Source organism: Megalobrama amblycephala, linkage group LG7 (genome assembly GCF_018812025.1).
Source record: "Megalobrama amblycephala isolate DHTTF-2021 linkage group LG7, ASM1881202v1, whole genome shotgun sequence".
Lineage (NCBI taxonomy): Eukaryota > Metazoa > Chordata > Actinopteri > Cypriniformes > Xenocyprididae > Megalobrama > Megalobrama amblycephala.
In genome coordinates, this window is record NC_063050.1 from 497397 (window position 1) to 509813 (window position 12417).

General features: G+C 35.2%; 1 protein-coding gene across 1 annotated transcript in view; it reads right to left on the reverse strand.

Moving 5' to 3' along the window:
- Positions 1 to 10690, reverse strand: part of LOC125271057 (NACHT, LRR and PYD domains-containing protein 12-like) — a 37021-nt gene extending 26331 nt beyond the window's left edge. The window contains 3 exon segments of the mRNA XM_048194996.1: positions 2503 to 2672; positions 2766 to 2864; positions 10569 to 10690. Coding sequence (XP_048050953.1) covers positions 2503 to 2621 — 119 coding nt within the window. The 5' untranslated portion in view covers positions 2622 to 2672; positions 2766 to 2864; positions 10569 to 10690.
- Between the last annotated feature and the right edge of the window lie 1727 nt (positions 10691 to 12417).

The window sequence follows — 12417 nt, forward strand, 5'->3', positions numbered from 1 at the left end:
AGCACATCTGAGCATGTCGCTTGCTGGGCCCACCCCACAAGAAGCATTCATTGAGGACGAGTGCTCTCACAACAAGAGCAGCTCAGCGGCGCCTTCAGAGCTCAGCTGATTACAGCTCCGCTCGAATATGACATGATGTTCTTCCTTATGACTTCCCTCTGAAAGAGCATATTTTCACTGGAGTTTGTTAAAAATGCCGAAATTCTGAGCACGTCACTTGCCGGCTCTGCCCACACAAGCTGCGTTCATTGTGGGTAGACTTCTTAAAGTTGTACAACCTAATAAATGGCTATTTAAACTTTATCTGTTATTATCAATAACAGTTGACAATGACAATTAAATATTCTGTTATGACCAAAAATTATGACAAAGTCATTTCAAAGTGCCGCGCTTCCTGCTGCCAACAGGTGGCACATTGACCGTAACTGAATATTGCCATGTAGATGTCATCAGGCCTGGACAGTTATCAAACATGTGAAGTTTGGAGCAAATCGGATATTGTACACCTGACTTACAACAACTTCCTTTTTCGTGGTGTTAATCGCATACATTAGCATTTAGCCAAGTGTTGCAAGATTTAATGTGTTTCTAGTATGTTTGGTACTTCTTGGCATATTGAAATGTGTTCCTGGGAGTGAATTACAGTGAAAAGCATGCAATTTCCTGTTGCCAGGTGGCGCTATGACTAAATTAAAACATGAAGTTTGGAGCAGATTGGACATAATATGCCTGAGTTACAACAACTTCCTGTTTCATGGCGAAACATCGAACTTTGTCAGGCCGCCACGGACACGTCCTTCAATGAAAACTCAAGATCTTCACAATTTAATTTAAGGCCATTAGATTAGACTGACCAAATATGATGTTGATCTGATTAAAGCTCTAGGAGGAGTTTGTTAAAGTACAAGGTCTGGAAATGGCAAAAATGAAAAATAACTCACTTCCGGTTGGTTTTCAGATTTTGCTCCAGAGACTTTTTTGTAGGTATTGGGCTGTTACATGTGTCTACTGAATTTCACACGAGGGGAACTTCACTGAAATATTGTAGGTGGTGCAATAGAGCTATTTTGCCACGCCCAATTGTGCAACCCATATAAGACGTAACTTTCACTTCTGACGCATATGCAAAGTTTCATGAGTTTTCGAGCATGTTTAGGCCCTAAAAAATGCGATTCATTTGGGAGAAGAAGAAAAAGCGGAATAATAATAATAAATGGAGCAATTCCAATAGGGTCCCCACACCATCGGTGGGCATCGGTGCTCAGGCCCTAATTAAAACATTTCTTTTTCCCCTGTTTTTTCTGTGACTTCACCCTTGCAGGCTTGCTATTGGCTGATTCAGAGGCTGAGGGTGGCCATTTTGAGTTGACATCATTGTAGTCCTTAGTTCACAACACTTAAGTCAGCACTTAAGAATCAGTCTTATGCTTTACTAAAAGTTGCTTTTAGCTTCTTTATAAAAGTCTCCTACTCTTAGAAAACTCCTACTCTTTATTAAGAATTTTTTGACACTTAAGTCAAAACTTAAGACTGTTCTTAAGAGCATTTCTGATAAGTTTTATACATATGGGCCCTGACTTCTATGGCGGAGTGAGTCGCTTTATAGGCAGATGCCCACCACGGCAGGAAGTGCACCCATTGGTTCATATACTTATGCTGCATCGCCATAGGTTCATGCAGTTGCAGCTTGCCTAGCCAATTAGTTCACGCACAGCCCAGCTCGGCTTCTGGCTTGTGTTGTTGAATTTAAGCTTCAGAAAATGAGAAAAAGGAGTTTCCCCCGTAGCGTCTTTGACGCAGTACGTTTGTAACGGAGTATAATTTTCTGAAACATACATAACATGGTTTTAGTGCTCAATAATGCTCACATCTCATTATGTGTCACACCACACTATGTTTAAAAAAAATTTCACCTGCTATCAATCCTTTCAGTTACAATTTGACAAATTGTTTTCATATCTGATACACATTGTGTATGAAACAAAGTGTACTCTATTCTTCTCCCAGTTCACAGGCCACTTACTTTTATGTATTTCAGGGACAACTGATGTAAATCCAACAGACACTTTGGATTTGGATTGCGGTGCAAACTTATTGCATGTTATATTGACTAACATGATCATTATAAAGGTGTTTAAAAAACAAAACACACTTCCACACATTTGACAATCAGAATATATCATATAATTCATGATATAGTTAATAAGTTTATGAATATTTTGAATAAAAATGGAAAATACTGTCATCTGCATGACATGTCACCAAAGACTGAATTAATAATTTCTAAAATAATGGTCGCCTAAAAAAAAAACTCACGGTGGGGGCTCAGCTAGAGTATAGAGCTTTCTTTGCTGGAAAAGGACATTCCTGCATCTCCTAGACTTTACTGTTTCACCTTGAACTTTGCTTTATTTCAGACGTTGTCCCACCTGAGCCTCATTTTGAATTTCAATATAGAAGGTGAAATCAGGCCATTGTCTGTAATACTGGATAGAGTCTCACCTGGGGTCAGAGGTCACTGCTTCATCACTGAGATCAGGAGGATGATGCAGTGGTTTGTCACTCTTCAGAGACACACAGTTGGGTTCTGGAGATGAAGATCTCGGAGTCTCCTGCATCATTTTAGATGCAACGTTCTCTATTTTCTTTATATTGAGGAACTGACACCTGGCCTGTATATAGAAATACATAAAACATGACAATAGATCCATAAACTCTTCTTTATAAATGCAAAAAAGACAATTTCACTGGGTAAAATAAATTACCTTTTCACTTTAACCGCAGTGTGAAACATTCCTCTGATTTAGTCAAACAATGTGTGTGATGGTCAGGCAAACATGACTCCTGTTGGTTTGCTAGTAAAACTAAAAAATAAAGAGATGAGTTTATGTGAGTTCAGACTGCAGTAGCTTGAGTTCTTCCCCTCGTCCACATTTACACAGTAAAGAACAAACATTCTTAGGTTGATAATGCATGACATCGATGTTTCACCATTGATTATTTCTCATGAGGGCAGAATCCACATCCAATTTTTATTTTTATTTATTTTATTTTTTTTGCAAAAACAAAAAAAAAAACAAAAAAAAAAAAAAAAAAAAAAACAGGCTTGAAAACTTCCAGCCATTCACCCATTAGCAAAATCTATGCAATGGAATATTTTAAACAAGATCTGCATATTTTGTGGGATTAAATGAAAAACTTTCTGTTATTGAAGACAATAAAAAAAAAAAAAAACACTCCTTTCCAAGTAAAAAATATTTATATGTATATATGTGTGTGTGTTTGTGTATGTATATATATATATATATATATATATATATATATATATATATATATATATATATATATATATATATATATAATGATCATGAATTTCCTGCTGATGATTAAATATTCTTTTTTGCTCATGTCACTTACAGTTTAAGTCTTAAGACACATTTTTTCACTTGGAATTATATGCAATTTTATAATAAAAATTCTTAGTTATGAATATTTTTGGTGCGCCACGTGACTTTGGCACTCCGAACCGCTGATTCGAAACACAAGATTCATAACACTTCGAAGCTTCCTGAAGCAGTGTTTTGAAATCGGCCATCACTATATAAATCGCTGTTTTGTGTTTTTGGCGCACCAAAAATATTCTCGTGGCTTTATAATATTATTATTGAACCACTGTACTCACATGAAATGATTTAAATATGTTTTTAGTACATTAATGAATCTTGAGAGAGGAAATGTCATTGCTGGCTATGCAGGCCTCACTGAGCCATCGGATTTTGACAAAAATATCTTAATTTGTGTTCTGAAGATTAACGAAGGTCTTATGGGTGTGGAATGGCATGAGGGTGAGTAATTAATGACATTATTTTCATTTTTGAGTGAACTAACCCTTTAAAAGTAAGTAAAGTGCACAGTATAAATGAGTAGAACTAACCACATCTGAACAATGTTATTTAAAAAAAAACCCTAATAAATAAATAAATAAATAAATGTGTCTTAGATATAAAGATTAATTTCTAAATTGGGTTTCAGAGGGGTATGATCATTCATACTGTGTACTGTATCTTAACTTTAACTGCAACTTTTCAATGGGGTAAAGTGCTGAAACCCTTTCATACTGTATTTAATGGAAAATATATTAACCTGACAATATATTAAACTGACAAAGAATGATAACAAAAAGCTTGCACAACAACTCTTGCTTACTGATATGAACAAGTGATTTATCTTTCATCTAAAGCCACATGAAGCAATTTTGGATTTAGAATCACACTTTTCACATTTCTGTAGTTCTGAGAACTGATAATAATTTTGGCTGGGTAAACATAGATACTGTTTAGTGGAAGTAAAGTGGTAATAGCGGTGAACTACAGCAAATATAACTGTGTGTTCTCATTTTTCCCCAGCAGCTACAGCTCCATAAAAATAATAATAAATCAAGTTAATATAGTATCTGGTAAGGACATATAATAATAATGCAATCAATCAGTCAATGAATAAAGTTTAACTCACTTGCATCTGGTGATGAAGCCATGTCTAATCGTTTTACAACAGGCGTCCAATCACAACAGACTGGAAAAACTGAATTGACCAATGACATTTGAGGTTACACTGAAATAAGTAAAGTCCCGCCCCATGACTGTCAAAATAAAAAAGTGTTCGCGCCGCTCGCGCGAGCGAAATAGAAGATTGATTTGCGCGCAGAGGAGATGTCATGCGCGCGCGCGGGTTTAAAATGAGCTCGCGGGCTCCCGTTTCCTTGCGTGCAGATCTGTTATCCTCTCGCGGAAGTGATTTACTGCGCGCCCAAGCATCAGTTGTGTGCTCGGTTATTAATGGCATTATAATGCCGCCATAAATAGGCCAATATGATCTACTTTAACGCTGTAAAAATTAATATAATTGATAATAATACATTTAATACCATCTGATCCAACCCACAAACCTTCATTTCATATAAAGGAAGTGCCTTTGAGTTCCGTGTACGTTTTGATAGCTTGTTTTCCAATTTGAAATGAAATACGCAGAAACGAGAAAACGGTCGTTTCCCGTTTTTTCGTTTGTTAAACGTTTGTTTCGGGTCACGGATAGAAAACGGAAACACGACTTCAAAACTAGTTTTTCACATGTGGGTGGTCATTACACGCTCCTTTCAGCCGATTGGTCTATCAGATCTGAGCCAGTGACGTCATCTTCAGTTCGTTCAACAAAATAATAGTCCTCTGCTGCTATATCAGTAGATGTCATAAATCGGCTTTCTTCTGTGCAACCTAATGCGTATTTCACAGAAATATGTATGCACAGATAAAAAAAAAAGTTTAAAAAACCTACAGTAAATTTAATTAAGTCTGTTTTTAAGCTGTCATTGTGTTTTTAAAATGTAAAATGTAAATGCCTCTACATCTGTTACCAAGCGCATGACATTTGGGCTACTACCACTGATCAATAGGCTATACAGGCTATTCTCTATTATAGATCAGTGGCCACTGCACTCATTTTTTTTCTTATTTTAATGTTTTGTTTACATTTTATACATTTAAATTCAATCATTTAGCAGACGCATTCTTTGCAGTAGGCTATATAGCAGACTATGCAGTCATATTAGAAAATAGGCTATCCACTAGGTGGCGCACAGGGGCAACTATCACCATGGCCACGATAACCTCCGTGCTGGGTTTTCGTCTTTTTTACAGTCTATGGTTTCGTCGAAAGGCGATGGCGATCCTTTGCCCCACAGTAGATATTTTCATATTTTCAGTGTTATTTAGCTATGCAGCAATACTAATGCGCTGTGAAGTCATCGATAAAAAATTAAGAGCAGCTTCTTAACACAAAATAGTTGGTGGTGTGTGTGTGTGTGTGTGTGTGTGTTACACTTGTTTTCACGATATGTAGCCTATGGACAAAAAGACAAATATGAAATATAATAAATATAGGCTAATAAAACTTCCTGTTTGACATGTGACAACACCTAATAACGGTATCACCGTCGGGGGGCTTTTTAGTTTTCCTTAGCTTATAAATGGCCATGCATATTTTATCTCTTAAATTAAACATAGCACTAGAACTTTTATGAACACAGTGAACATTATTATATGTCACAGTTTACTTGCTATCCTCACTTTTTCTGTCTTTCCTTCGCTTTTGAATGAATTAGCTATAAATGGCCCTGAACATTTTACTTTCAATTTCGATTTAACTGCAATTGGCGATTCTGCGTCAATTGCTTCAGTGGACAACAGCAAAACAAAACTCTCGTATGGGTCATTCCTGGTATGCGGTAACATTTTGTCTTCATAAGTGTTGGAAAAAAAGGTTCACGATTTTCATGTTTTTAGCATTCTGCCAAAAAAGTGACATGTTTATTTATTAGGAATACATATTGGTCGAGCTCAGGGACTCAAAAAAATAATAATTATAGGTAGATTGTTCAGACACTGGCCATGAAGATATTCCACCCTGTTAGGGACATATACATAGTTATTACAACATGTTAATAATGTAAATGTTAAACAATAATGAGCTTTTCTTAGATAGTATATGTCCCTTTTGCCATCTTAGTATTTCTTTATTCTTTAAACAATAACAAAACAATTATTGATGAATAGAATATGTCTTGATTATTAAGAACAGGTACTTTTCTGTGCCCTTTTTTGCCAATAGGATGGAAAATATTTTTTTTTTGCTCAAAAACATATATATGCTGTTAGTGCTCCTCACCTCACAAAATAAGACAAAGGTATGCCAAATATTTAATGTTGCTGTCAAATTATTATTTAAAATTACTTGTCTAACAGGGTGGAACGGAGCATAACAGGGTGGAACACCAGTGTTAACAGGTTCTAACAGTGGATGAGCTTTCCGTCATTGTCCTGCATGGTTAGCCATCTTTAATGTGTGGAACTGCACCTATATAATATTGTTTCAAAACAATAAACAAATAAAATAAAATAAAAAAAATCCAGATTTCCTTTGGGAGAGGGACAAAAAAAAATAGCTATGTGATTTCTTATCACAATCAATCATGGTGGCAAAACAATTCTCTGCTCAGATGACTAGAGAATGCCCTTTTTTGAATAACAACAGTATATTTTAAATACTTGTTTAATTGCATCTTTTTTTATAAATGAAGGCCAGTATCACAGATACTAATACTGGTACTGATGTTTCTATGAAAATAATGAAATTTATATTTTTTACATTATATACATTCACATTACAGTATAACTGTGATCAATTTCAACATTTATTAGACTTTAAAAATAACTTTTAAGTTAAGAAAAATTGTTCTAAACACCAAATTAGGGTCTTTGGCTTGTAACAATAGTAGAATCCTTTTTGGTGCTGAATAGAGCCCCTTTTTATATGGTTCTATAAAGAACTGTGCAGTTTATTTTCATTATTCAGTATCTTTATATTATTATTACAATCTGAATGGTAAAGAAATGATTTATCTTTTTAAGAAATAAATCATTTATATAATATATACATATGTATAGAATTTGCTATATATATATTAAATACTATTTATTCTATTAGAATTTCCACCCTGTTAGTTTCACATTCCACCCTGTTAGGTCTATAAACCTAACAGGGTGGAAAATTTTGAGCTAAGTTAACCATAGCTCTTTGAGTGATCAACATTAAGATAGCTAACCTTCTACAGATAAACAGAACTTTTATAACTATGTAAGATTTGTTTTTACTTTTTTTCGATAGGACAAACATTCTCCATAATATAGCCTAACAAGGTGGAACTTTAAGGGTGGGACAAGTAGGATAACATTTCAAAAACTAAAAAAAAGTTAGGAGTGAGAGTTGAAGCTAACCTCAGCTTGTACAGTTGAATTCCAGCAGGAAAAAGAAATGATGTCACTTCTTGAAAATGGTCACAATGAAATTGCTGTCGGTTTTGGAAGGCGAGAAAGTACATACTAACAGGGTGGAAGATGATTTCATTGAGGAAAATTCTAAAAAAATAACTATATTTTCACATGATTTATACACTGCGTTCCAAATTATTATGCAAGAGACAAATCAGTAAGATTTCTGTACAATAAACATTCAGATTTTAGTTTTTCTAAGAAAATGTTTGTTCGTTTATTTATCCATGTCTTTTTAGATAACTGGGATCAATCTCAGACAAAATAATTTGCCAGATCTATGGAAACCCTACTTAGAGGTTGTTCCACATTATTAAGCAAGTCACAGTTCTCGTGCAATATGGGGAGGAAGAAAGATCTTTCTGAAGATGAAAAGCATGAAATGGTGCAATGTTGTGCAAAAGGCATGAAAACAACTCATATTGTGTGAAACTGAATGGAGATTATCGAATTATCATAAGATTTGTGAGTGATTTAGAGCACAGCAGAACTCGGTCAGATAAAGGCTTATTGAGGAAAGTTCCTGTCAAAAAAATGAATTGTATTAAAAGGGCAGCTATAAAAAAGCCAGTGTTGAGCAGCAAACAGGTATTTGAAGCTGCTGGTGTCTCTGGAGTCTCGAGAAGCTCTCCATGCAGGCTGGCAGTTGTGCATAAAGATGCATTTCAGCCATCACTAACCAAACCTCACAAAGAGGTGGGTGTAGAAATACATGAAGACTCATTTTTAAATAGTTTTATTCACTGACTAATGCCGTACTACAATGAATGGTCTAAATGGATGGATTTCTGGATGGTTGGTGAATGGCCACCACGTTCCAACAAGACTGCGACGTCAGCAAGGAGCTGGTGGGTGATGATTTGGGCTGGAATACTGGGAAGTGAGATGGAGGGTATTAAAATGAATTTTGCAAGATATGTGGAGTTCATAACTGGCCATTTTCAGCTATGGTATAAAAAGGAGGATAGTGCATAGTACAATGCACTATTTGTACAATGCACTATGCACTATCCCATGCTGCAAAAAAACACCACAGCAATAAAACTGTTTGAAAATGTATTTCTACACCCACTGTAAATGTTTCTCTTTGTGAAGTTTGGTTAGTGATGGCTGAAATGCATCTTTACGCACAACTGCCAGCCTGCATGCAGAGCTTCTTGAGTCTCCAGAGACACCAGCAGCTTCAAATACCTGTTTGCTGCTCAACACTGGCTTTTTATAGCTGCCCTTTTAATACAATTAATTTTTTTGATAGGAACTTTCCTTAATAAGCCTTTATCTGACCGAGTTCTGCCGTGCTCTAAATCACTCACAAATCTTATGATAATTCGATAATCTCCATTCAGTTTCACACAATATTAGTTGTTTTCATGCCTTTTGCACAACATTGCACCATTTCATGCTTTTCATCTTCAGAAAGATCTTTCTTCCTCCCCATATTGCATGAGAACTGTGACTTGCTTAATAATGTGGAACAACCTCTAAGTAGGGTTTCCATAGACCTGGCAAATTATTTTGTCTGAGATTGATACCAGTTATCTAAAAAGACATGGATAAATAAACAAACAAACATTTTCTTAGAAAAACTAAAATCTGAATGTTTATTGTACTGAAATCTTACTGATATGTCAATTGCATAATAATTTGGAACGCAGTGTATGTATGATTAGAGGCAGTTTAGCCTAGTCTATAACATAATTTAAAAATATTTTGAGGTTTTTATCATTTCATGGTTTATATTTCTTGTGAAAGTTGATTACTTTGCACTGAGGACATGATAAAATTGAATGCATACATAAATAAAAAGGTGTGTAAAATACAAAATAGTTTTTAAAAATCTATTATCTCTGTTTAAGTGATAAAGAAGACCTAAATATACAATTTAAGCCATTTCTTAAAAATATGTGACTCATATAAATAATATGAGTAAATAAATCATCGAGACAGTAAAAGTCACTGCATAACAGGAATGACCCGTATATTAAACATAGAACTTTTATTATCTTTGTAATTATTTTATTTTGTAAATATTCTTGGCTTAAACAGTGGGGAAATTTACTGTATGCAGTTCTGTGAATGTTTTGAAAAACTTAAATTAAACGAAAATTATTGTTGCCTTTTCAATATCATTTCTGTTTTTTTCCCCCTGAGTTTCAACTGACGCGATCATCGTTTCATTAACCGACAAGATTATATTAAATTAGAATTAAACGAAATTAGAATTGATAAATGTCTGTGAATCATTAAAAAAAAAAATCCCAGAGGTTTAGTTTTAGCCTACATGAACAAATAGCAGAATAAACAACAGAACATGAGGGTTCATCATCATCACGCACCTGCAGCGCTTCTGTGAACGGAAAAAATAGGATTAAATTATGTGTTTCCGTTTTCTATCCGTGACCCGAAAAAATGAAAATCGAGTCAAAATCTTTTTCCGGTTTTTTTTAACAAACGAAAACGAAACGACCGTTTTCTCGTTTCTGCGTATTTCATTTCAGATTGGAAAACAAACTATCAAAACGTACACGGACCCTTTGACTATCTTTGTGTACTAAAAAAGAAAGGTGGTTTAGTGGCCATTCTGTTTTGCAAACAAACCCGAGCCAACAAATGAGCCAAAGATCCATGGATCTAACAACATGCGATAATAATCATATGACATGAAATCAGAAGCAAATAACTGACCGTAAAGCGGTAATATTTATGAGAGTCTCTGAAAAGGCGTCTTCTCATCCATGAAGTTTAAACTTTTGCGTTCGATCCAGAGTGTTTCCTGAAGGAGAGAGTCGTGCGGAACTCACGTGACCCGGACGAGTTATTACACCGCTGAGCGGCGAGTCAAAGCGAACTTTATGAATGAATTTGTCTTTCACGTCAGAAATAGTGCAGAAGAATAATATAGAAGCGTGTAAGAAATACGCGAACTTCACTTACCATACACTGCATCAGCACAACAGTGTCGTGTGTTCTAGTTTTTAGATTGAGTAAATAGCACACAAACACCTGTGGACTCTTCACTAGCCTTGCATTTATTCTACTCCCCGACAACGCCCCCTCATGGGAGGAAAAGTATTCAGTGTTCAAAGCATGTAATGTATTATGTAGTTTTACTACATAGAATATCCCACATCTCCAGGGGTTAAATTGGGATTTGTTATGTGGGGGGGCTCTGTGGTTTCAGGGGTGCATGTGTATGCAAAGACTACAAAATCGTATCATTTGACAAACTGTAAAATATAACAAGTTGAGAGAGCCCTCTGCTATGAACACTAAAATGCTGATCAAAATCATTCTATAGATGCTGGTAGTGTGCAAAGCTACATCTGATGACAATAAAATCTTTCTGTAGGCCTGTGCCTTCTCCTTTGTGTCAGTATCAAATATAAGAGGGATGCTACCATTAAAGGAGAGAATATAAATACAAAATATAGAGTTCGACATTAAGCCTTGTTTTGTGCTTGAAATCTAATTAAATTCAAATTAAATTTATATTTCATTTTTTATTTCAAATTCTTACATTTGATAAATTAAAATAGTAAGACACTATAGGGCTGTTACCAAATTAAATAATTTACACTGAAAAAGTACAACTGCATTCAATAATGTTTTGAGATTCTTTAAATATTTGTAAATATACAAATAAAAAATGTTGAAGGGAAATGTATACTTTTAAACATGAAATTAAACCACCAGTAGATGGCAGCAAGTGACCTTCTTAATGAGAGAGCCGAATCATTCAAGAATGAAGCAGTTGTTTATGATTGGGCCATTGAATCTTCACTCAACCGATTTGTTCGAAACGCTGAATCATTCGAAACGGCTGAGCGCGGCTGCGAGATGCGCTGGTTCCGCTTTGTTTGGAACTATTTTCTCTGCTACAATAGAACAAAAAACAGGCATATTGCACCTAAAACGTAAGTGTTTAATATTAACTACTTGTTTATTGAACTGTTCTATGAAATTTAAATCGAGGTGATATTCAGCAATTCAGCACTTTCGGTCATGTGATGCTTAACTTTATCATATGTCGTAAATAGCTAACTATAAAAACCCCACATATTGGATTTTATTGCAACATGATAACTGAGTTTCTTTGTGTGAGCAGAGCTCATTTGTTTTGAATTCTCCTCAAGAGGTTGAGCCTCAACAGCGCAATATCACCACCAATGTACATTACATATATTACTATCCACTATCAATCGCCACTTAAGCTAGATTTAATCATTCTCGCGTTTTGGTTGTTTTTGACATTTTAATCAAGCTACATATCTGGTCAGGCAAGTAAAATTCTCTTTCACTTTTCAAAAAATCCACTTGTCCCGCAGTCCCGGACAAGCGAATGTCGAGCCCTGGTAAGCCTATGTGCCGGACGGCCCCGCCCCAATTTAACCCCTGCACATCTCCCCTTTTAACAAAGAGATAACAATGAAAACGAAGTGTTGAGACATTGACATCTTATACTGAGTAAACATCACTTAGAACACAACTCAACAATGAGCAATAAACAATATCTTTTGCACAGACGAACATTACT